The sequence below is a fragment of the Ctenopharyngodon idella genome, chromosome 7, assembly GCF_019924925.1.
Source record: "Ctenopharyngodon idella isolate HZGC_01 chromosome 7, HZGC01, whole genome shotgun sequence".
Classification (NCBI taxonomy): Eukaryota; Metazoa; Chordata; class Actinopteri; order Cypriniformes; family Xenocyprididae; genus Ctenopharyngodon; species Ctenopharyngodon idella.
This window is the reverse complement of record NC_067226.1, coordinates 5,461,692-5,488,510: the sequence shown is the minus strand read 5'-3', so window position 1 is coordinate 5,488,510 and position 26,819 is coordinate 5,461,692. Positions and strand designations below refer to the sequence as shown.

Genomic DNA, 26,819 nt, shown 5'->3' with positions numbered 1-26,819 from the left:
TAACCCTGTAATTGTTATGACAAGCTCCAAGATTCTAAAGGCCTTTGATTTCATTTGTTGAGTTCTGGTCTGTTTGATGCATGTATTGTTGCCACCTGGACAATGCTCTCTTACTCTCTTTCTTTCAGCAGGACTTTCTGGGACTCATCCAGGCGTAGTTGGAGAGCATTGAGCTTGCTGGAGTCCTCCTCCAGGGCAGCCAGATCCTCCCACAGCAGTCTGCTCCGGTCCTGCCGACTGAGAACTGAGCGCAAGCTACTGGCACTGCGAACGTCCCATGAGTCTGGAGCCTCTGACTTCGCCCTGAGAAGAGCCTCCAATAACTCCAACTCCTGAGACAAAGAAAGACAGAAAGACAGAAAGAAACAAAGAAAAAAGGGTTGCAGCTGTCAAAAGATGCCAAGAGGCTGTGTGACATGCCCTTTTCCTCGAAAAAGCATGAAAATAACTACATTAAGAAAAGAGTTCTCTTACAAACAGGGATAAACAAGGAGACTAAAATTTTAAACTTAAAATTATATTAAGTTCTTATAGAATGTTTGTGTTTACTTTTGTACAATAAACAATTCGGATACTGTGTTGCTTGCCAATCAATGTCCAAAGTAAAACCTGGCTTGTGAAGCAAAACCAGCTGAGAACCGCTGTCATAGTAAACATATCGAGACAATGAAAACAAATTAAAAACATAAACAATAAAAACAAAGACTTTCAAGCAGTTTTTTTTCCCTTATTAAACCAAACCAAAGAAGAAGCATTTTCTCCGTCATCCACATAACAAATATCACATTGCACCTTTCCCTTATTTCCTGTGTGCATGAATGAAATTCACAAGCTCTTTGGAGGAGTAATAAAAAACAGCTCAACAGTTCAGTGCACCATCCTTTCTCTGTCCTTCCTACACACAGTAGGGATTACATATCAAAGACATGGGCCCCAGGGTACAGACATGAGACACTAAACATGCTGCCAACTTCCTACGATCCCAGAACAGCCACAGTTGAGTCATTGTGCTAAAAGTGCAGTGACACCTCCCTACCACCAGGGGGAACCAAACACATACAAATAGAGATAGAGTTCCACATGTGGAAGCACTCAGCATGCCTGTGTGGAAACAGATCAGGAAATGGGATGGTATCAAACAATCCAGTGAGAATTAGACTAAGCTAACTAGTATTTGTTTACTTGGCTAAGATTGAATGAGGATGCCTGATCCTACTTCAGAAAAGGTGCATGTCTCTGTGCTGAATAATAATAAAAAAAGAGAGACTCTTGAGCTATCTAGGCTACCCCCTGTTGATATCTGTGTAGAAATATACATCCATCATGCTCGAAACTCTGAAGGTCAAGTTTGACACTGACATTAATTTTTCTTTCCCTCTCTCTGCTGGTGCGATGTCTTTGCATCTATTTGTCAACCAAAAAAAGAGGTGGACATTTGTGTGAGGGGTAATTCTTTTGAAAGATTAGTTAAAAACACATTAAGGAAATAACAGACATGCTCAAACGTGTCTAGGAATGAAAAAGGGGTTTCTGGGTAGTGAGAAGTGGTGCGGTACCCCTGGCTGTGGCCCCATGGGTGAAACACATGGGGGGTTGTGCTGGTTCTAATAATAGGACAAAAAAGAAACCAGCACACAAGCAAAAAGCACAGAGTCAGGTAAAGAAATCACAGGGAGGTGCACTGAACCAGGTCTGTGGCTGACCTATTTACAATTGTCTACCTGTATTGAGAGTTAACAGCCTTGGTTATTCTTTGGGTTTGTCATATGGTTTGAGCATCTGATTTTTTTTTTGTTTTTTTAGATTCTCATTCAGTTTTACTTTGGTGTGCACTGGGTTCATTTGACATCAGACTTTGGTTCGTTTGGATGATGTTCGCTCCAAACCCAGGTGTGCACCCTGCAAACCGTTACAGAGTCTCCTTAAAAAGTGATCTGGCATACTGTTCTTGTGAAATCCAGTACAATTCTCAACGGTTTTGGTTCTTCTTGCAACCGAATTACTGAATTTTTTTTTTTTTTCTACTTAGTCCCTTGCTCCTCTGAGAAAACACCCTAGCTCCAACGTCTGCACTCTGTTTCGGTCTATGTAGTTGATTTTGAGTGTCCAGTTGGGCTCTGGTAAATTCAGGCAACCCACCGACTAGTTCTTTTCGAAAATATGTGACCCATTCTGGCAAAATGAGTCGCAATGAGCGATTTTCAAAAATGAGTTATTGCTGTTCTCATATTCTCTATATAAACCTTCAAAATGGTGTATGATTTGTTGGAATCCGACAAAAAATGACTGAGCTACACCTGTTTGAAGTCGATAGAGTCAGCAAAGTCAGTTTTGAGAAAAATCAAGTTAAAGTTTTCTGAAGGTTTCAAAACAAAATCACCTAGCAACCATACCTTAAAATCCCTGGTAATACCACCAAATTTGGCACAAACCAAATCAAAACCCCTATCTATAGGAAAAAAAAAAAAAAAAAAATGTTACACATCTGATGTTTTTCCCCAACAGTTAACGAAAGGTTCACTTAAGACATAACAGATAATGTTTGCGTGAAAACTCAGCAAGACAGATATTTTGAAATCCTGTAATTCTGTGTATGCGTGTATATCGGGATCGCGTGCTGTCTGAGGCGTCTTTGTGCGCGCTTCAGATGCGTCAGTCAGCGCGAGTAAGATCGTTTTGTTTACTTCAGCATGAGTTTGAAAATCACATTTCATTGGTTCAGACTCATGCCATTGAGAATTCGCTATGAATATTCACAAAGTTGGAATGCTGCGCTTTACAACGTTACCAAACTTGTGCTGAGGAGAAGTGCTAGTAGTCGAGAAGCGAGCAGAGAAAAACTGCATTTTTCTTGATCAAAGGAAAGGTACTCCTCTCAGAAAACATACAAGTAAGGATAATTTTAAATGTTTAATTGCTGTTTGGAGCATTGAGATCACTAGACGAGAGCTTAATGAACTAATTTTTGTGAAAACCTCAATTTTGACCAAAATTGACATTTTTCACTTGTTTTGCCTGTAACTCGAAATTAGCCCGTGCACATTCTGACTCATTTTGCGAGCACGGGTCACATATGTAGATTTACATCTTTCCAACTGAGGAACACTCACCTTTTGCCTGTCTAGTTTGTCAGTGCCTACATCTCTCACAGGTTCCTGCTCTGGAGAGCCTGGCCCATCTCTCGCACTCTCCTCATCCTGATTGTTATGCTTGATGTCTGGTTCCCTTGGCTGGTTTGAGTGTGTGGAGGCAGTTGAAGAGTTGGATGCTGGTGCAGTGGAAGCATTCTCTGGAGAGTTCTGTTCAGCTCGGACTCTTTGGGCTTCCAGACGCAGTTGTTCATTTTCCGCTGCCAGCTCCTGCCGCTCCCGTCGTGCCCCCGTCAGCTCTTTGGTAAGGGCATCCAGACGTTGTCTCAACTGCCTGACCTCATCCCGTGCCCTGTTGCGTTCGGCCCGCACCTTACTCCACTTCTCCCTCCAGTTGGCCGTACAGTCCGACCACCAGCGCATTGTCTTCTCCATCTGAGCTGCCCTTGCCCGAGCCTCCTCCAGCTCGCGCAGACGCAGCTCCTCACGGCTCTCCCAGTCCCCAACACCATCACAGCCCAGCCCTGGAGACAGCAGCAGAGGAGGGCTTGAACTGGGCGTTCCCCCTGACGGGCTGGGCGTGTGGGTCAGGCTGTCCGGGGATCGCACCCGATCTGGGCCAAGGCCCAGGCCGCACAACAAGCCCGCCCCAGACTTGGCGGCCTCTGTCATGTGGGGGCTGGGTGTGTGATTCATCACTGAGCCAATGATGAGTCCAGGGACAGAGAAGATAGTGGTCAGGAAGATCTGATCAGGAAGCCATAATCCACATCAACATGATGCTTTTCTGTGAAGCAAGAGCAAGATGAGTTTAGAAGAGTAAACAGAAGAGATCTGTTCAATTCATTGTATATATGAATTGCAATGTTAATTTTGAATAAAATTACAGACAAAAAAAAGAGCACAATAATTGGCTCTGAAAAGCAGTATACATATAAATTCAGTAGGTGACAAAGACATACAGGAGCAGAGAGAGCAAAACGAGAGAAAAAGAATTCTCTCTGTCAACATGTCATTGCAACAAGGCCAACAACATTAATATTGTAGAATAATCCAGACCACACCATGACAACCAAGTGCAGCTTTAATTTACAAGTGCTCTCCCTTTCTCACACTCCCACACACAGGGCTGTATTTACTTAAAAGAGTGCAGGGTTACAAAAGAGGAGGTTCCAGGTCAAAAGCCTTCTGCCAGCATCTCTCATCGACCGTGAGGAAAGAGTTACAGCCCTACAGCTTAGGGGAGTAGGAACTCGTGTTTGTGTATGTAAAAAGTGCGAGGCTTTGGTGAACAAGAATTAGATTTATTATATTTTTAAAAACAGACCTCTATCTGACCTGTAAGACAACTGAGCATGTCATCTGTCTAAACCAAAAAATGTTTCTAGGAAAACATCATAATGTGCTTTACAATTTAGGTACAAATACTGTTATAAACAGACATGAACTCACTTATCTTGTTATTTTTCTGTGGAGCAAACAAACAAACATTATGGGTATATTAATGCACCTAAAATGGAAGTCTGTGAAATTGTGGAAGCAAAATTGTAAAGTGAAATATGATGGATTACAAACTTTTTATTAGTATGAAAGATTTTTGTCATTAATGTACTTCCATACATGTGGTACTGACAATTTATGTGGGTTCATTTTCCTCCTCCTGGTATTTTTAATATCCTTGTGCAAAACTTACATAGTTTACTGATTTTAAATGTTAAATGATAGGATTTTAAAAACAGAGACATAACTTTGCATAGACAATGCAAATAAGTGATTTTATCTCTGTAGTTTAATGTTAACATGCATAATGTTTAAGTCTTGTGCCTTTACTTATTTTACATTTATTCTGGTGCAATGTCTTCCCCCAAAGATTTCCATTGTAAGAGCACTACTGTAAAGTTTACTGTGGCACTAAAAAAACAAAAACAACAACAAAAAAAAAAACATGCATATGCCACTATTCAAACCCTGAGGAAGTTTATGGGTGGGGCCTGTGGCTTTGGGAACTGCCGACTTGTGAATTAGTATATATTGGGGCAAGAAGCAGGCATAGGCTCCTCATAAAACACTACTCATACAAAAGCCCCCTTTTTATTAGCTCAGCTGGGGGAAAAATGTTGAGACTATTAGGTTTTCTGCAAGCTAGGAGGGTGCACAAGGGCTTTGGTGGCAAAGAACAGCAACTGCTGCCACTGTGGGTCAAGGGGACGATAAATCAGTATCCTGGATCAGCACAGGCTACAACATGGTTTAGTCTATATGTCAATGGGTGTCTTTTTAGTAAGCTACAGCTGATATGTTAGAGGCAAAGCAGTTGTCATGCCAATAAGCTCCTGCAAGGATGTCAAAGGGCAACAAAAAGCAACAAAAAAGCACAAGTGAGAAAACGAGAAAGAGGCAGAAAATTTTAATTGGCTCCAGAGGCTTTCACAGGAGATCCTGATTAACCCTGATGATGCAATCTGAGCAGCATCTCCAACAGAAACATGAGCAGCACGGAGAGACGAGTGGATGAAGAGAAAGAGGTGAGGAAAGAGCGAGAGAAGGGGAAAATGTGTAACTGGACCTGCTGCTATACTGCTGACAGCTAGAATAAAGAGCAGTTGATTTCAAAGGAAGAGTAAAGACTTGCTGAAAAGTGACAGATTTGGTTGAAGTTTCAGGCTTGCCTTTTGTCTAAAGTAAAAAAAAAAAAAAAAAAAACCTCTTTCCATCCTTGGGGGTGGAAAGAAAAATAATTAATTAATATTAATATTAATTCATTAATATAAATATAACATTAATATAAATATAACAATAAACATTAACAGAAGATTTCCTCTCCCCACAGAGCAGATATAAGGCCAGCATGGGTTTCCAGACTCGTTTGGTGCTGGTCTAGCAAAACTTAAGATTAAGATTAAGCTGGTTGTCCCAGGTTTATCTTGCTAGTAGCATCACATGTTATGGACTTCAAACCACAACATATGCTTTCAAGGAAGTAAATGTCTACTGAACACACAGCTGTTGAGAATTCAAATACATTCAAGCACTAGGTCAAATTGAGAAACACTTGCCTAACACAAAAACAGATTATATTTAATGAAAAACTACAAAGCCAGGTTAATTATGACCTGCATTACAGGATTAAATGGTTTCCCTCCTGCCACAACTATTTTCCCCAAACACTGCTCCTATAGTGTATACCCTCAATAGGAAATCTTAAAGCCACAAATTTGCTGCCATAAGTTTAATTCACCATTGAACCAAGCTGACTCATCCATTTCAGGTCTTATTTCACTGCCAAGGAAACATCTGGAAGCTCACAGTACCCTTTACCAAAACAGAATGAGGCTGACAGGCATAATGGAGTGTATACAAAGGCTAGTTAAGTTCAAGCAGAAAGAAATCGATTAGAATCTTTGCCAAGACAAAGTACGTTAAATAGGCAAAAAAGACAATGAGCACTAAGACAAATGATGATCTTGAGAGAGAATAGCAAACAATACCTGAAAGTATGAAAAATGAGGGATAAGCCCAACAAATTAGCCCCATTATGCTTGGCATTTCAAGGAAAAATTGTTAAAACAATGTGCAGTTGTTCTCCAGCAAAAAGAACAAAAGGTCTTTAGTTGATCAAATCAACCAGGAGCCATCTCATACAGTTTTGCTTCGCAGGTAAACTGATTTTGTTTTAAGGATGTTTAGATATTTCATCTGGACAAGACAAAGATACTGATTCAAGTAGTCATGAATTAAGAAATCAAATTTTGCTTGATCTTTTGACATATAAGAGGTCATCATTGTACTATAAAAACATCCTGTAAGTTTCAGAACTCAAACTGCCTTTGCAGAATCTGAATAACATTACCTTTCAAAGGATACTAATGCTAGGAAAGCATTGATTGTTTGATCGGTTCATTGCACTGTGGATTCTTTAGTAAATCAGTCACAATTTCAGCGCAGGCTTTTACTGACCCGACAGTAATGCCACAACATGCAAGTAACCGTGTTAATTCTAATGCCTGATCTGTGATTTCTACAGCTGTTGAGATTAACTAATTAATGGGGCTGTAGAAAAAGATTGAGAGAGTTCCACATGCAATACTTATTTCATATGCAAAGATGTTAGCCAATCACAGCAGTGGGCATTTACACTGAAGTCTCACAGCAGTCATGCCCCTTAAAACAGAGCATTCAAATCATAGGGCTAAAAGCAGGGTATGGCCTTTTATTTCTAAATTATGACAATTTTTGTTGTATAAATCAGACTAACACTATAAGTGCACCTCATTATAAAGTAACATTATAAAATAATAATAATTAAAAAAAAAAAAAAAAAAATGCAGTTCATGACCCCTTTAAGAAAAAATAGTTTTTGCAGTGTTACATCATTTATAAACAAATATTCATGACATTCACAGTCTGCATCATCAGTTTTCATATGTTTCTAGGAAATATCACATGCCTGCCTGGAGGGCAATATGCCCAGAGTATGTAAATTATATGCAGATGAGTTTATGCATAATAAAACCAGTGTTGTTAAGCTTCATTTCTGGTCATTTTGGAGAAGACGGATGAAGCTTGTGCATATACTATCTGGGATTTATATAAAAAAAGCAGACTCTGAATGGTTTAATAAATCTAAAAAGCCTGTGCACGTTAAAAAAATAAAATAAATTACAGTTTGTGTGTACACATACTTCCAGGATTAAATCTATGCAAAGTTTTATACATGAGGCCCCAGAACAGTCATTGCTATTACATCACAGGAAAGTCAGAATGAAAATTTTAAACAACTGAGACCACACACCACGGAGCAACATCTCATCGGTCCAAACTCAGCAAGCTATGAATTACAAATTTGAAGAGTTCTTCAATGCAGGATGTAAATAAACCCTCTGTGTAAAACACTATCCATTTGTGTTTTTCCCAGTGGCTCTGTAGGTGTTGGAGGAACTGAGACACAGTGTCACTCACAGGAGCCAGGGAAAGTGAAAACCGATCTGATGGCTGCAGTCCAATTTACTTCAAATGCCCTATTGTCACCTCCTGACATAAAGCCAGGAACACAATCTTGTGTTCCCTGGTTTATCAGCGATGCTTGTCAAAGAATAGCCTCAGGAAAAATCTTCCATCAAGACAAAGTAAAGTGTTAAAAGACAGTGAGACTCAGGGCAGGGAGTGAGTAATGTTGCAGAGATCTTAAAAATGTGAACCTGAACCCAAAAAGTCAATAGAAATGTTCTGAAATATCCAAGAGAAGGGAGTATTATGAGCACAGCATGCGTTAACATAAATTTCAGTGATGCGAGAGTGAAAGCACACCTTGGCTGTAACCTGTGATCCTTGTGGTTTTCAGAGGAATTTGCCCCTAAAGGAAGAGGAAGTTTGTCTGCTTGTAGCGCATGTGGTCTCCGACCGCAGAGTGTGAAAGTGACAACAATCATTTTACGTTCCACATTAGAGCAGATGATCTTGATAAAAGATCTTCCGCTGTCTCGGATGAAAGTGCTCTTGCCAAGTGTAAATAAGCAAATCTTAAAATCTTATCTTTACAGCCAAGTAAACTTGCTGAAAAGTTAGAGACAGCCAAACTGAACTGATATTGTTAACATATGGTAAACACAAATGATATATAGTACCATAATGGACAGCATAACAAGTTAAAATAAAGTGGAGAAGGGAGGATAGAAAGATACACTCTCTGTTTTGCTTTGATTCACTAAAAAAAAAAAATCCTAAGAGGAACTGTCATACTGATTCTTTAGGGCATATGAATTATGTAGTATTATAAAATATTAAGTCTTAGTGTGCTTTAAATATTCTGGTTTAATAAAAGAACCTAACTCGAGACCAAATAGTCAACCAGCCGGGGCTGCCGTTTACTTTAAATCCCCAAACCACTGGACGTAATCCATACCGCAACCAGAAATACTCATAATACTCGGGGGGGAAAAACAGAGGCATCCACTGAAACATCATTTTCTCTGTTCTGCATTAGGTTAACTCGAGCAGTTAGTGATTCAGGAAGACAGTACAATAAATGTCCTGTAATTTCAAAAGAAACCCATTATTTTCTCTACAAAAGTTTACAGGGAAATAAGAGAAAGTGTTCAGCTTTCTTCTCAAGCTTGTCATTACCTCACACTATGACACGGCTGGTTAGATTCGAATGATTCACACACCAGAAACTAGTAGACAAGCCAAAAATGTCACATAGTAAAAACAACAACAACAACAACAACAACTATAGCCCCTTCCAGGCACGTCTGCTGTCGAGACTGATTTCAGCATCGCAGAGCTGGCGGATGGGCATCTATTTCATCTACATAACCTATCCACAGAAACACCAGTACGACACAAGTGATTGACTGGGCCTTGTGCTGTCTTTGTGGTAATTACAGTATGTCGGGCAGGAAATCCAAACGTTTGCCTATCATCCATCGACCTCAAACATGTCATTTTAAACAGGTTAGTAGTAGCAACTTTACATGGCTGCTCGCTCTAACGTTAACCTAGATAAATGTGTGCTATTGTACTGTATATCCAAGTGTTCGTACAGAGTGTGGAAGGCAGCTAAAGTATAGTGTGCTTTACTGCACGACATGGAAGCACCCGCACGATCACTTACATTTTTTCAACTTAAAATACTCCATTTTTTGTCATTCAGATAAGAGTAATACATCATTCCCAACTGTAAAGGGTCTACTTTTATTTGTGTTCACTCACAATAACAAGAGGACACTGTGCTTTTGTAAAATAAAGAAAACAAACAGGATGCGCTTTCTGCCGTCTCAGTCTCCCTGAACAGCAACACGTCACATAAATGAACCAAAACTCAGCATATAGGCTACTTGCCTCATAGAAATATCTCTATTGAAAGCTTGAAATGTCTACTTTAAAATTCGAAAACAAATACTCTCTGATTACGTAATCCATATGAAAGGTGGATTTCTCTCTATAGGTGGGTTACTGCAGAGATGACGTGTCAGTATTGTCAACTTCATCTTTGCAGCCGACACTGATTCAGAAAACACTAGTTTATAAATAAACAATTAAAATGTTATTTTATAATAATAAACTTGCACATTTTTTCCAACACATTCATAATCATTACTTTTGAAAGTGCTTTGTGCGTGCGTTTGAGCGCGAGGTATATATTCCACCCACCAGTATATTTAAGTACTTAAATTAACATAAACATGTGACAGGGGCAGCCCTACACAAAATATGTCCATACTGCTGATCAAACAGTGCATTAGTTGAGCATAATTTCAATTCATTTTTAATCATTTCTACACCTAATCTTGAAATGAACATTCTAATGTTCATATGGTGTGACAGGATATCAAGAAAAACTCAAATAAATCATGTTTGAAGTTTAAAATGTGTACACATTTTGTAGCAACACTATGTACACACACTACTATATGCATGAAATCTGCAGGTCATGCATAGTACTGGGGTCATCTGTGGTTAATACATTTTGTCTGAGAAATGGGTAACATATGGTGTCTCCTTATTTTCTGTCTGGAACGGAAAATTACTTGGACATCTTTAAAGTGAAACGAATTTCGCAAATAACAGATAACATCTCTGAGGGCATCAACAGGTGAACATTAAGTTTTTCCTTGTTTGTTATTATTATTCTTATGTTATGGCCAAAACATTTTTTCTAAATAAAAGTTAAAAATCAACTATTTTAAACGCTACAAGTGAATTTAGGCATCACAAAATTATAATCTACAGCATTAAAAAAAAGGATATTCATTTTGAGATTTGCTACAGATTTCTAAGTAAACTGCACAATTAAATAACAAATTTGATGAATAAATGATAATAGCAACAAAAACAAAAAAATGCACAATACCAGTGAAAACAGTCTTGACATTCATAGGAAAAACTACAAAAAGAGGGACAGATGTCAATTCACTGACTTAGTGGGACATCAGGAAAAGGTTCATTTGGGGGTCAGCCGAATCTGTCACACACTTACAAGGGCCTCTTGTTAAAATAATCTCTAGTAACTTGATCAAAGCCAGTATCCCAAGAGGAATTTAATGGATCAGGGAGTTAGAAGGTCTTACATATAGAGTAGCGTGTAATAGAGAGAATGATGAAGTTAAAGCAGCTGAAGAGAGAGAGATAAAGAGAGAACTGGTCATATGTCAGAGGGTAGTGCTCATTTGAGGAGTGTTAAGCATTAAGATGTTAATCTCCTCATAATCTCATTCAACGAGGCATGAAACGACAATAATAAACACTCAAAATCCCACATGAGCAGATTATGAGTTCGAGGTCAGGGCTGAGACCATGTATCAACCAGAACAAGATTTCAGTTATGCAAAACACTGAACAAGCGAGCTGAATAGAGCTATTGGGAAGAAAGTTACAGTGGAAGCCCATTTCTGCCTCAGAGCAAATATATATGTCCCAATTCTCACATTATATCTCATGTTGTGATTTTATATTTTGCAACTTGACATTATATATTGAAATAGCGACGTCAAATCTCATAATGCGACTTGATTCGTTACTGTAAATTTATTTCTCAATTACCTTTTTTATTTTTTTGAAACAAACTTCCCCCCCCCCAAAAAAAAGCCCTCTGAAATTAGGGGTTTCCAAAATAAAAACATTGTAAGATTAAAATGGGGAGGAAAAACAGGAAGCAAAAGTAGGACAAATACAGAAGGTGATGAAAAGTTGAAAGAGAAGAAGCAACAGGACACATACCATGCAGAAAGGGAAGAAATACTGACGAGACAAGACAGGATTATGCCTAAACTTGTGATTTCACAGTATGATGTCAATCCTCCCGGGATGTGTAGGGGGCATACAGAGCACAGAAATGACAGTCATGATAGCTACATCGCCATACTTGTCAATTTGTCAGTCAAAGCTATGAAATGCAAACAGCCATTTTCCTGTAAATAAGTCTCTCAGTTTTCTAATTTATCAGATTTCTGCCTTTCATTCAGGACTGACACAGTGAGGAAATTTTCTCACCGTTAAATAAACTTGATTTATAAACCTGATTTATAAACATGAAAAGTACTCTGTCATTTTACAGGATAACATATTTGATGCACAGGACCTGTTGCGCGCCAAATCCTCTGCCATCGTGCTGTCATTCATCTCATCTCTCCTTAATTGTCACATAATAAGTGAAATCTGACTCCTGCTGCGACTCTGCAGATCTTGCTGTATGGAGCAGAGCAGACACATTCAGTTTATAATAGTAGCGTCCGTTGTCCAACTGAACTAAATGGTTTTTATTTCTATAAAAAAACAAAACGACAGTGGGGGCGGTGCCACGGTGGTCAAGTAATGTAATCGGTGTATGGCCAAACAACATTGTGTAATACCGGTGACACCGACTACCGCAGCAAGCCTACGTTCATTAAATAGGAAAAGGAAACAATCACAGTGCAAACTACCCTGAGGGAGTCCAGGAAAACTGACACAATGTATGACTGTCAGTCATTCACTCGAGAGGGTTTAATGAAGGGACATGTAGTATTTGCCTACAGCACAAAAATGAGTAAAATCCACCAACAACTAGCACAGAATTTTATACCTGCAGTTATAGCACAGTGGGTATTCCTCATCCTTACAGCAGGGGGCGATGTGAGGACCAAGCTGCAGAGTGGTGCATAATAATGAAAGAATATTTAACATGACTAAATCTCTTTAATCTTATGCCACTTAAGTACCCCAAAGAAGCATTTGCCTGGAGAGGAATCACTGATAAATCTAATACAGTGGGAGAATAACAGCGGTGACTATGAGATCACTTCAATAACTGTTGTCATTTAAGGAAATATAAACTAACAAGGCTTAACTGTGTTTTCCACACACTTGGTTTGCACATAATACAAGGTTCACAAAAGAATATGAGACCACACACAATAGGGTCAAATGATATTATGCTCCTTTTATGACTGCTAATTAATATATATATATATAAAAACATCATAAGTGAAATTTAATACACCCTATCTCTGAGGAGCATGTTTATCATTTCTGAATTTAAAAAAAAAAAATTATCTTGAAAAATATATTTTTTCAAAACTTTAATGAAATGATTAAGATGTGGACACATATTACATTACTTTTTGGTTGATGGTTATACCACATGACATTTTAGAGTCATTAATTCAAAACTTTTCTTCAAATATTTTCCAAAAACCAAATGAAAACATTTCTGCATGGCATACGTGTTTTAAAGGGATAGTTCACCCAAAAATAATAATTCTGTCATTAATTACTATCATGTCATTCCAAAAATCCTAAGAATTTTGTTAATCTTCTAAGTACAAATGAAGATATTTTTAATCAACTATTGATTGAACTATCCTTTTAAAGGGGACCTATTATGCAAAATTCACTTTTGCATGGTGTTTGGACCACCCTATAATAATAAAAATCCAACCACTCCTTTTTTTTTTAATCCCCATAAATCATAAGCAGTGTCTCAGAACAAGCCGTTTCCAGATCCATGGCAATGTGACGTCACATTAGCCACAGGCCCCGCCCACGAATGTTGACAGACAGACACTGGCGTTTTAACATAGAACCGCCCTGAACGAGTTCACACCGAGTTGTACAGTCCGCCATTGCTGCACTAAAGAGAATGTCTCCCAAGCGTTTTAGGTGTTCTGTAGCTGGATGGATTAATCCACATTGCTCTCTCCATTTACTCCTGAAATCTGAGCCGTTGAAGATGAGGTGGATTCATTATTTTCCAAGAAAATGCTCCCTCAACTCTACCGAAATTAGTTTATGTCTGCGCGAATCATTTCACACCGGACTGCTTTGTGAACGAATGTCAATACAAAGGGACAAGAGGTTGTGCTAAAAATTTGTCAAGGATAGATCAGTACAAACTGTTCATGATCCAGCTTACAGTCTCCAGAGTGATACTGGATACGTCAGTAATGAAGGTGAGAGCGCTTTATTACAGTTCATCAGAGTTGATTTACGGATAAAAGTTTACCAGTTTATTAAGCGCCACCCGAAAAGGCCTTTATATATTTGTTTACTGTTAGTTGTAACGAGTGTTTCTGTGTACTTCGCTATGTATGTTGATGATAATGCAAGGGAGAGAAAGAGAGTTTATGGATAATATTTTAATGCACACTTGCACTGTGTTTTATTAAGCTCTTACAGTGATTTTCTAGAGTGAAAACAGACGCTTCATATTTTGCGTGAAGTACAATAAACGTTATAAAACTTATCGGTAAACAGGCTTACCGATGAGTACTAATCGGTACAGGCTGTACTAATATAGTGGATAAAAACAAGGAAGACAATATAAGCATTATAATAAGCATTATAACCATAATTAAACTAAACTATACCTGTTCTATCTCCATGCAGCATATATTCGCAGTTTCTGACATTATAGTGCATCCTGACTGACTCCTGACACCGGAGAATGAGCTCTTGAAGCCCCGCCCTCTTAGGCCAAACGCAGCAGCTCATTTGCATTTAAAGGGCACACACTGAAACGGCGCGTTTTTGCTCACACCAAAAAGTGTCAATTAACATGCTATAAAAAATTATCTGTTGGGTATTTTGAGCTAAAACTTCACATACACACTCTGGGGACATCAGAGACTTATTTTACATCTTGTAAAAGGGGGCATTATAGGTCCCCTTTAAATTAGATTTTAAAGGATTTTTGATCCTTTGATTTCTTGATCACGGACACTATAACTTGTCATGACTTAGTATACTATACAATAAGTAGACCCGGGCTAATATAAAATTATTCTACCTTTCTGAAACTAAACGATCTGACTGAACCTCACACAGTGCAGTTTGTCCTCGGGGTCCAATGTCCACCTTTAAACCAAATCCATCATTCTGAACATCCACCAACATGACAGAACAGACAAACGCTGCACTCCCTGTATGCTCAGCTTGGCCAACATATGGTCTTGGGAGACTACAGTGTATAAGTGAATGTATGTAACGTAGCCTATATCCTGTGTGACAAACTAATGTATGTTAATGATACCCAACAGTCCACACGCACATGCTCAAGGCTTAAAGATGAAAACAGGGTATATGACTCAAGGAACAATGCATTCTTCTTACCACGGCTAATGGTGCTCAGTCTTATAACGCCGGGTATATGGAGTATGTGTACGTTGATGCAGTTTAATAAGGATCAGATGTTAAAGGCCGACAGATTCATGTGTGCGATAAGGATCCTGGAAAATGTAAAATGGAAATGGACTGGAATAATCCAAGACAGACTGAATAATGCAGACAGTCAAACTTAGGGAGGAAAGGTATGAAGAGAAGCTGTGGCAGAGGGCAAAGAGTTGAGGAAGACAGAGAGGAAATGGGACAGAAACTCATTAGGAAAGGGAGGAAAAGACAGTTGGAGGAGGGGAAAGAGGGAAAGTCTTTGTGGAAGGGGCAGATGGCAGAGGACATTTCTCCTGAATGGGATTCCTCCTGCCACTGATGAAATATACTACACTTATTTACAGCTGAGAGAGTCGGTCTGTGTCCACTCTCTTGGTCCATGTCTTTTTAGGCCTCTTGCTCGTCCACAGCACACAGGGTTAAAAGACAGGATGTGTGATTTATAAACATCCTGTGAAAGCAAGAATAAAAGGGCAAAACACTGTGACAGAATCAGACATGCCATGAAATGTACATGAGCACTGGGACAGGGAAATGCAGTTCAGTGCATGCAAAGTAAAACAAATAATAAAAAAGTGGACATTAATTTGTACCATATTATGCAGCGTGTGACAAATTAATCCCATTTAATCTGCTGTCTCTCTAGGGGAGCTAACCAATCAATTGAGAATGTGTGTTGATTAGAACCAGGCCATAAACAAGCAAAGTCAAACAAATGGCTGTAGTTTAACGCCTGTTGTGTGTTCAAGTTTCGCTGTGGCAATCTCAGACCCGTGACGAAACGCTTCCTCCAGCTTGACCATGTGACTTTGGTCGGCTCCACTGAGGTAGTTTTCCATTAACAAGAGCAGATCAGTCTTTCTTCATGGTGAGGAAGGCAATGCTACATTTCTGCAACCATATGATCCATGAAATAGCTACAGACAAAAAAGTGAAAGTGCAGGGGGAGAGAGCAATCTGAAATATCAAGGCCAAAACTCACCAGAAATAAAGATTTAGGAAAGCATGCTACCATCCAGAAATATTCAGTTTAGAAAAACCAATTCAATTAGAGAGAATATAAAAGTGGATGAACTTTCAAATGAAAGCAATTTTACAACTGAATGGATCTATAACTTAATTAAAATGCTCTTGAACTATTGATCACTGTTCATTGCAGAACTGCTGATCTCTGGCAGGAAGTTCAAATTGATGCTATGCAGTGTGGTTACAGAGCAAGAAGAAACATGTTTGGCAGGTTTGACATTAATGAAAAGTTAAAACCTTAGCAAACAAGACATGAAAATCATGTAGTTGCTAAGTTATTCTCTATAAAAACACACAACCTAATGTTTGTCAAATTATAGAATAAACCCTGCAATTGTCATATGATGTGAATGAAATTTCTACAGTTATGATCCAAAAGTTTCATAGGGCCTGTTTACAACTGGTCACTTCATGTGTTTTTACTGATCCGATGTCTATCTGATTTGTTAAAATGATTCCATTTACACTTGGCTGCATAAATGTTTCTCTGCAAAATGAATATACATGTCCGATTTTCAATTCCCACGCTATATGCAAATTTAACGGAGTTCATGTCAATGAAAGCAACAGATAAGAGCTGCATTTTATTCATCGTCAGTCTATTTCAACATCAAAAACCACAATAGGAGAGAGAGCGTTTTATTTGCGTTAGTTTGCACATTGGCTTGCTGAAGAGATACTCAGCTACTCATCTGCGGCAATGCGTGATGCAGTAGCACTGTCATATCTGGCTATAATATGTCATATAGTCTATAACATGCTCTCACACATTTATTTAACATTTTGGGAGGAGTAAAATTTACTAGGGATGCCACAATTCTCAATATGATATTGAACCATTCGGTATGACATCCACGGTTCAATACGCACTTGTGAACAGCGTTTTTTCTGGTTTTGCATTTAAATTTCCGTGCATTTTATTTCTCTCCAAATGTACTCTATGTACGGTCACTTCCGCATTTTTCCTCAGGCCGCATATTTACATCCGGTGCTGCGCCGTACGCCCATGTTCCTTACCTAGAGCTGTCAAAATGACTGAGGAGAAGATGACTTTTTAGTGTCACTGCTCATAAAAACTTCCCCGGATTACTGTAAATGATATCTATCGCATTGTGAGGCTGTCACCTGTCACACCGTCCAGTAAAATGGAGAAGGGCATTAAATGTTTCAAGTTACATCTACAACTTCGAGCGTGAGTATTATGCTATCGTCTACTAGCAAATCTAGCTAATAATGCAACGTGATGTGACAGACGTATTGGACACAGAAATTAGTTAATTCCCAATCCTGCTTACAAATAAGCGTGTAGTTAGATTATTTTTTTTTACTCTTACAGTTACGTGATGTGTTTCTGGTCTCAAATTTTTTACAATTTATAAATTTGTGAGCTGCCAGTGTTAATTTTTATATTTATTTTATATTATACAATGCACGAGGAATGTGTACAAGTGGTTTATTTTTAGCTTTTAAAGTAAAATAAAGAATATTGCAATAAAAAAAATATACTTGTTTCTCCTTAAAGGATTAGTTCACTTTCAAATAAAAATTACCACTCACCCTCAAGCCATCCTGGTTGCATGACTCTTATTTCTGATGAACACATTTGGAGAAATTTTAATAAATATCCTGACGCATTCGAGCTTTATAATATCAGTAAGCGTTACCAAACGAGTATGAGCTGAAGAAAGTGTCTCCATCCACATCCATCCATCATAAACATATTCCACACAGCTCCGGGGGGTTAATAAAGGCCTTCTGAAGCAAAGCTGTGTGTTTGCATAAAAAAAAATACACATATTTAACAAGTTATGAAGTAAAATATCTAGCTTCCGCCAGACCGCCTTCCGTATTCAACTTACGAAGAAACTTTTGACTTATGAAAGTTACAAAAGTTATTTAGTCAAGAATAGTGTGAGATCTTTTGTTATTTGATTAGCATTAAAGCGCAGACAGTAGCGCTAGGATTATGCAACAGACATTATACAGCTAAGTGCCTTCACGCAGCTAATTAATAAACCATTGGTTTGTTATATCTGCCTTTTTCCTGCTATGGCCGATATGCCGATAGTTGTATATTGAGCAAAAATCGGCCGATAAATATCGGCAGCCGATACATCGTGCATCCCTAGTTTATTGTATTATCCGTGTTTATCTGTATTCACAAAGCATCTTAAGACTAAAAGTAGCTCCTAACTTGCCGATTTAGGAGAAACTCTTAAAAATAATGGGCGTGTCAGTCCTAAATTTAGGACTCCTGAATTTTTGCTCTAAGAAGATTTCACAAAGCATTTTAGCACTAAAACTAGCTCCTAAATCTGTGAAAAGTTAGTAGTCAAGACGACTCCTAAGTCACTAAGACCAAATCACAAACAATTCTTATATGGTTGTTTCCGGCAATCCGAATCAGCAGTCCGCCCAAAGACACTGTACATTGAGGCAATAGGCAATAGAGCCTTGGGTGCTGAGCCTTTTCCTCATAAATGTAATACATATTTTGATTTATAGATTTTAATCTGCGATAACATAACATGAAGGTTCATTTATGTACAGGCAAAATGTACTGAATGATGGAGAATAAAACATTGCGGACAAGTTGAAAATAATATCCTATCGTCGGCGCCAATAGCCTTGTGGGCAGCTCGGGTGACCTGAGTTCGAGTTCTAGCTCGTGGACCTTTCCCGATCCCATCCCCCCCTTCTCTCTTCCACTCCGATCCTGTCTACTCACTGTCCTATCATAATAAAAAGGCAAAAACGCAAAAAATAAACCTTTGAAAATAAATAAAGAAAGAAAATAATGTCTGATTACCTGTGGCATTTGTTTTCACGAGTTCACACTTACAAATGATTGAATAAAGTAAAAGAGTAAAATATGCGTGTTTGTCGTGCTGTCCGAGGGGATCCAGGGCTCCAAGCTCCAAATTTAGCCCAAACCCAAGTACTCCCCCATATCCTGGGAATGCTCCTCCCAAACTTTGTTTATAAAACATAATTTGTTGCTTGAATTCTGCAGTCTCTTAAGATGCACACATGTAAGAGGCTGACAATTAGCTGATCATATACTTGTTTAATTAGTGACACAGCCCACATTTTAAAATCTTTATTTGAATATGGCAACATGATACCTCGTTCAACAATATTTCTATGATTAAATCACTGACAGAGACCCCTCCCCCAAGAGCCAATCACTGTGGTCATAGTTAGTAAGTGTATTGACATCATTAGTAGCAATGAGGTCAACCCCACCCTTACTCTTAGCTTAAGACTTCTCTCTATTCCTTTGTTTGTCTCAAAAGTTTGTCTCAGCAGCTTTGTGAATAGGTTAAGTGAAAACTCTTAGCTAAGAACTTTTACTGCTATTTAGGAGAACTCTTAGTGGTAAGAAAAAATTTTTTTGTGAATACCGCCCCTGGTCTTTTCACAATCAGATAGCTATCCGATCAGAGTAAATGGCTTGGAAGTGACCAGGTGTAAAAAGGCTCATAGTAACAAAACTACTTGAGCAGTATTTTCGGTTTTCTAGTGGTGTAATAGTAATGCAAAAAAATGCCTAGCATGCTAAACTAATTTTCTATTGCCTTTTGTAAAAATATAATTTAACAATTTAAATTATTAACTGATATTTTCATTAACTCTATGATGCACTGCAAAAAATGCTGTTCTTACTTAGAGTTTTTGTCTTGTTTCTAGTCAAAATATCTTAAAGTTCTTAAATCAAGAAGCATTTTCTTGACAAATAAAAATTATTTTCTTGTTTTCAGAAAAAATAAGTCAAAATTAAGTGAGTTTTTCCTTAAAACAAGCAAAATAATCTGCCAGTGGGGTAAGCAAAATAATCTTATATCAAACCAAAAATAAGCTATATAATCTTGTTTTCAGTTTGGATTAAGATTATTTTGCTTACCCCACTGGCAGATTATTTTGCTCGTTTTAAGGAAAAACTCACTTAATTTTGACTTATTTTTCCTAAAAACAAGAACATAATTTTTACTTGTCAAGAAAATGCTTCTTGATCTAAGAATTTTTAGATATTTGGACTGGAAACAAGACAAAAATTCTAAGTAAGAACAGCATTTTTTGCAGTGTGGCTGATTTGATTAACAAAATGAGCAGATTATTTAAGAAAATGTTCCATTTTGTGTATAACACATCAACCCTCCGTTTCCTGTCAGAAAGCATTTTTTCAGTGTCACTGAAAGGTGACAAAACCACAATTTATCTGTTTAACAGGTTATTCATATCTGTATGCAAAGATGTCACTCATCCTCGACAGACTTCAAGAGTGTTGTTAACTCATCAGCACGACGAAACAACAATCACTTGCTGATTCAACCAAATGAGCTCTCTCTTGTTTGCTCAAATGAGAGGGGAAAAAAACACAAATCTTGTTTCTTCAGAACCCTTAGAGAGATATTCTGTCTTCAGCAGCGATCTATACTCTCTCCAATCCATCTCTAGTAAAATTTCCCACTATAAATCTTCTTGTCCTCATAATCTCATTGCCAAAATTTCTCTTTGACCTCGCCTCTACTTCTTTTTCATGTTATCTGTATCACTTCCCACATTACACCCATAAAAGCCAATTTCACGGTTTAATAAACCGATGAGGCATTTGTTTTCAGACCTCACTAAGGATTCATTTAGAGGTGACATTTTCATTTAAATTCAAGGCATCATTTTAAATGGCTGTAAGCCAGTGTGTTAATCATATAGTCTAATTTTCCCTATGCTCTGCCTAAACAGCATTCACACTATCTGAAGGCGTGTATATTAGCAAACTTCTCTTTTCTAACCTTCAGTGGTTACCCTAGTGGAAAAAAATCTATTAATTAATCTGTTAATTTTTATATTTATTTTATATTATACAATACACAAGGAATGTGTACAAGTGGTTTCTTTTTAGCTTTTAAAGTAAAATAAAGAATATTGCAATAAAAAAAATAAATAAAAAAAACAATTAAAAAAATTCTCTCCTTAAAGGATTAGTTCACTTTCAAATAAAAATTACCACTCACCCTCAAGCCATCCTGGTTGCATATGACTTTTTTTTATTTCTGATGAACACATTTGGAGAAATTTTAATAAATATCCTGATGCATCCGAACTTTTTAATGGCAGTACCAAACGAGTATGAGCTGAAGAAAGTGTCTCCATCCACATCCATCCATCATAAACATATTCCACACGGCTCCGGGGGGTTAATAAAGGCCTTCTGAAGCGAAGCAGTGTGTTTGCGTAAAAAAAATATCCATATATTTAACAAGTTATGAAGTAAAATATCTAGCTTCCGCCAGACCACCTTCCGTATTCAACTTACGAAGAAACTTTTGACTTATGAAAGTTACAAAAGTTATTTAGTCAAGAATAGTGTGCGATCTTTTGTTATTTGATTAGCATTAAAGCGCAGACAGCAGCGCTAGGATTATGCAACAGACATTATACAGCTAAGTGCCTTCACGCAGTTAATTAATAAACCATTGGTTTGTTATATTGGCCTTTTTCCTGCTGTAGCCGATATGCCGATGGTTGTAAATTGAGCAAAAATCGGCCGATAAATATCGGCGGCCGATACATCGTGCATCCCTAGTTTATTGTATTATCCGTGTTTATCTGTATTCACAAAACATCTTAAGGCTAAAAGTAGCTCCTAACTTGCCGATTTAGGAGAAACTCTTAAAAATAATGGGCGTGTCAGTCCTAAATTTAGGACTCCTGAATTTTTGATCTAAGAAGATTTCACAAAGCATTTTAGCACTAAAACTAGCTCCTAAATCTGTGAAAAGTTAGTAGTCAAGAGGACTCCTAAGTCACTAAGACCAAATCACAAACAATTCTTATATGGTTGTTTAATTAGTGACACAGCCCACATTTTAAAATCTTTATTTGAATAAGACAACATTTTTAATTTAAAATCTGTATTTGAATATGGCAACATGATACCTCGTTCAACAATATTTCTATGATTAAATCACTGACAGAGACCCCTCCCCCAAGAGCCAATCACTGTGGTCATAGTTAGTAAGTGTATTGACATCATTAGTAGCAATGAGGTCAACCCCACCCTTACTCTTAGCTTAAGACTTCTCTCTATTCCTTTGTTTGTCTCAAAAGTTTGTCTCAGCAGCTTTGTGAATAGGTTAAGTGAAAACTCTTAGCTAAGAACTTTTACTGCTATTTAGGAGAACTCTTAGTGGTAAGAAAAATTTTTTTTGTGAATACCGCCCCTGGTCTTTTCACAATCAGATAGCTATCCGATCAGAGAAAATGGCTTGGAAGTGACCAGGTGTAAAAAGGCTCATAGTAACAAAACTACTTGAGCAGTATTTTCGGTTTTCTAGTGGTGTAATAGTAATGCAAAAAGATGCCTAGCATGCTAAACTAATTTTCTATTGCCTTTTGTAAAAATATAATTTAATAATTTAAATTATTAACTGAAATTTTCATTAACTCTATGGCTGTTTTGATTAACAAAATGAGCAGATTATTTAAGAAAATGTTCCATTTTGTGTATAACACAACCTTAACACAACTGAACCTTCCGTTTCCTGTCAGAAAGCATTTTTTCAGTGTCACTGAAAGGTGACAAAACCACAATTTCTGTTTAACAGGTTATTCATATCTGTATGCAAGGATAACGTCACTCATCCTCGACAGAGTTTTAAGAGTGTTGTTAACTCATCAGCACGACGAAACAACAATCACTTGCTGATTCAACCAAATGAGCTCTCTCTCGTTTGCTCAAATGAGAGGGGAAAAAAACACAAATCTTGTTTCTTCAGAACCCTTAGAGAGATATTCTGTCTTCAGCAGCGATCTATACTCTCTCCAATCCATCTCTAGTAAAATTTCCCACTATAAATCTTCTCGCCCTCATAATCTCATTGCCAAAATTTCTCTTTGACCTCGCCTCTACTTCTTTTTCATGTTTTCTATATCACTTCCCACATTACACCCATAAAAGCCAATTTCATGGTTTAATGAACTGATGAGGCATTTGTTTTCAGACCTCACCAAGGATTCATTTAGAGGTGACATTTTCATTTTAATCCAAGGCATCATTTTAAATGGCTGTAAGCCAGTGTGTTAATCATATAGTCTAATTTTCCCTATGCTCTGCCTAAACAGCATTAACACTATCTGAAGGCGTGTATATTAGCAAACTTCTCTTTTCTAACCTTTAGTGGTTACCCTAGTGGAAAAAAAATCTATCTATAGTTCTATATATCTATAATCTAATCTATAGTTCTAAAATCTATAATCTTTTTTTATAGTTCCACTTTAGCACTATCAAATATATTTAAGTACATCTTTAATTGGACCTCAGCACTATTTCCAGATAACTAAAGTGCATTAAGTACAAAATTAGTTGTTACAATATAGCAGACTTTAAGTATACCAATTTAGTATACCAAAAGTAAAAGTATTTCTATTAAGTACATAAATATGTAAAGGTATTTGTAGTATACTTAGCATAAAATAAATGTGTAATAAATAAATAAATAATAAATAAATTGTGAAGTCAAAAAGGCTTTGAAGCCCCTTGCTTCAACACTCAGAATTGTGCTGTAACTGAGCTGTGACACTCCAGAAGCTTCACCTTTCACTGGCACCAACTCATCCAAAACAGCAAAATCCCAGCAAAAGCTAAAAGCCAATATACTCTCCATCTAGCCATTAAATGCCCTTTCCTATTATGAAAGTGCCTCCAAAATATGGCCAGTCAGTTTTAGTTGTCCTAAATATATCAGGGGTGGACACATAAGTACAAATTCCTATAAACTAGCTGCCAGTTCATCAATTTGCTCTGAACAAAAGACTATTGAGTGTCACAGTGTGTGGGGATGTGGCTGGCACAGATGCAGACGTGCTCTTAATAGCAAATTTCCTCATAATTCATGTGATTGTGAAACAAGACAGAGATCTGGACAGCTCTCAAGGGGTCTGGATGTGAATTGCTCCCATTAGAAGACTTGTGTTTTCCAGCAAGAGAGAGAATGTAGACTAGAGCTGTAAAATCAAACATTCAAAATCATTTCCTCACCAATTATTGTTGTTGCAACGTCTGTGATGAAGCTGGGTTTACATGCAAATAAGTTGCTCAAGAAAGCAAGTGGGTTGAAAAAGTGAGAAGGGGTCGTAACATTATAAAAAAACACTTTTCCAGTTTAATTTCACAGCACATGGTGTGTTTTTCAATTTCGTTTTCTCTCTCATTTACATAAGACATATGATTCAATTTAACATTCAGCTTTGAAACCAAGCCAGCCAAAAAAAAACAATCTAACATTAAACAGAATAACTCAATCATACTTTAGCATGCATTTTCAGGGGCATGCTGTAAACAAAGCTTTGCATGGGAACCCATGGATTACAAAAACTAGACCTAAACTCTTCTTGAAGAATCAAACAAAATGCCCCTGATGTTCTGCAGTGTTTACAGAACTTGGTAACAATGCAAACATACAAACAAGTCCAAACCACTACAGCGTTACTTCAGACCAGAGTCAGCAACATAAGCAAATTTAAGCAGAAAAACCTCAGTGGTGATTTGCACTTACAAGGGGTTTGACTTTGAAGCCAATATTACCATTTCAGAGTCAAGTGTGCCCAACTGTCTTAGCAGGACATGTGCAAATTCACATGAAAACTGCCATCAGGAGTATTACAATAGAATAGAATAGAATAGAATAGAATAGAATAATCTACAAACCGATCTATTTCTATAACGTATTTATTCAATCAATAAAATATGACAAGAACCTAGCCTAAAATACCTCAAAACAGGGCCTAAAACTAACTTTTTGCTACACCTGCTAATGAGCGGTGACTTAAGAAAATTTAATTCAGTTCAATTCATAATTCGCATGCTGTCTGAGACGTGTATTTTTGGGCACGTGCTTTGGATGTTTGTGCACAGAAAACTTCCCACACAGCGAGTAACGAATCGAGTTTCATGTCTTCTTGCACTTGAATAATTCAATTAGCAAGGCTTAAATTGTGACGATGCATAACTCGCCCATCAACTATCCCAAGCGTTGTTCACATTTTTTTTTTTTCACGTTCTCATACGCTGTTTACATCCAGCACTTCCAGGTTCTACTTCAGAACGCTGACTCATTATTGGCCGGCTCCTGCGTCAACATCACACGCATGCGTCGTGTTGCTCACGTGTGCAGCTTTGGCCAACACTGAGCTGGCATTCGGACGTAAACGTGGAAGCCTTCAATGTGCTTACTGCGTCACCTGTGTAAGGATAATGGCAGGGAAGAGAAGAGATTGTTGAATAAAGTCGTTATTTTTGTTTTGCTTTTGCGCACAAAAAGTATTCTCATCGCTTCATAAAAATAAGGTTGAACCACTGCAGTCACGTCGACTGTTTTAACAATGTCTTTAGTACCTTTCTGGACCTTGAAAGTGTTGATTATATTGCTGTCTATGGACGAGTCATATACCTCTCGGATTTCATCAAAAATATCTTAAATTGTGTTTCGAAGATGAACGAAGGTCTTACGGGTGTGGAACGACATGAGGATGAGTAATTAATGACAGAATTTTCATTTTTGGATGAACCAACCCTTTAATTCTTAATAAAATAAAATAAAAACCAGCACTCACCAGCCAGGAAATTTATCAGACTGGTGATTTCCACTGTGAACTCCCAGAAATAATTAAGTTGTCACAACAAAGATCAGTTTTTATCCTGTGCTTGTCTTTTTCTAATAAATGTAAAGGAAAACTGCAGACTAAGTGTAAAACAACTCCATGCGGCCCCACCCAACAAATATATTTTTACTATGGCTCTGCTTGACTTGTGTGCCTGTGAACAATAAGACCATATCAAAAGGCCTGTAGGAAACCACTTCCTCTTCATCTGTGCAGGCCTGGTGTGTGCCGTGGTTGGAACACTTTAGACAAGTTCCCAATTCCACTATGATATTTCTTTCCAAAGTCCTCTCATAAAGGGCATCATTACGGGACCATTATTTCTCAATCATCGACATTGTCCACAGTGATTAATCCCATGATATATCGACTCCTCAATGTCAACGGGAAACTCCAGGTCTCCAGGATTCCAGGTTTCAGGTATCAGTCTAGTCTAGGACACACTGTGCATTCCTGAACAATGACTCAATGACAAATGCATATATACACAGCACTCAAACCCACACACCCATATACTGGAGTACCTACAACACCCCAAAGAAAACATCCAGCTCATACATGACCACACTGATGATGATCAGTGGTTCTAACAGCAAACCAGATCCTCTTGTTCTCTACAGTTTTCAAAAAACTAAACTAAAAGTAAAGCGAAATATGCATTTCCAAAAATACCCTAGGCTTATCTTCTATAAAGCAGCTTCAGGCAAAGTATTATGGAGATTGAGAGTGATCTTCTCAAGGCAAATACTAAGAGAAGATCAAACTACTCTACACGAGTCAGAAGAAATTCCTCACTCCAGACACAAAAATTGGCTACCTTAAAGAAACCATCAAACACAGTCTAAGTAATGAGTCAAGTAATGGTTATGAAATGCTAAGGAGCCCGTGAGGCTCAAT

At 37.8% G+C, this 26,819-nt stretch overlaps 1 protein-coding gene across 3 annotated transcripts in view; it reads right to left on the bottom strand.

Moving 5' to 3' along the window:
- ccdc102a (coiled-coil domain containing 102A) overlaps window positions 1–26,819 on the bottom strand; it is a 78,942-nt gene that overhangs the window by 36,799 nt on the left and 15,324 nt on the right. For 2 of the 3 annotated variants that reach the window (XM_051899044.1, XM_051899045.1), the window contains exons 2-3: window positions 3,111–3,876; window positions 115–332 (exon numbers count right to left, since the gene is read on the bottom strand). In XM_051899044.1, coding sequence (XP_051755004.1) covers window positions 115–332; window positions 3,111–3,785 — 893 coding nt within the window. In that variant the 5' untranslated portion in view covers window positions 3,786–3,876. Of the gene's footprint in view, window positions 1–114; window positions 333–3,110; window positions 3,877–15,575; window positions 15,596–26,819 lie in introns of those variants that run through there. The other variant, XM_051899046.1, reaches the window with a different exon arrangement.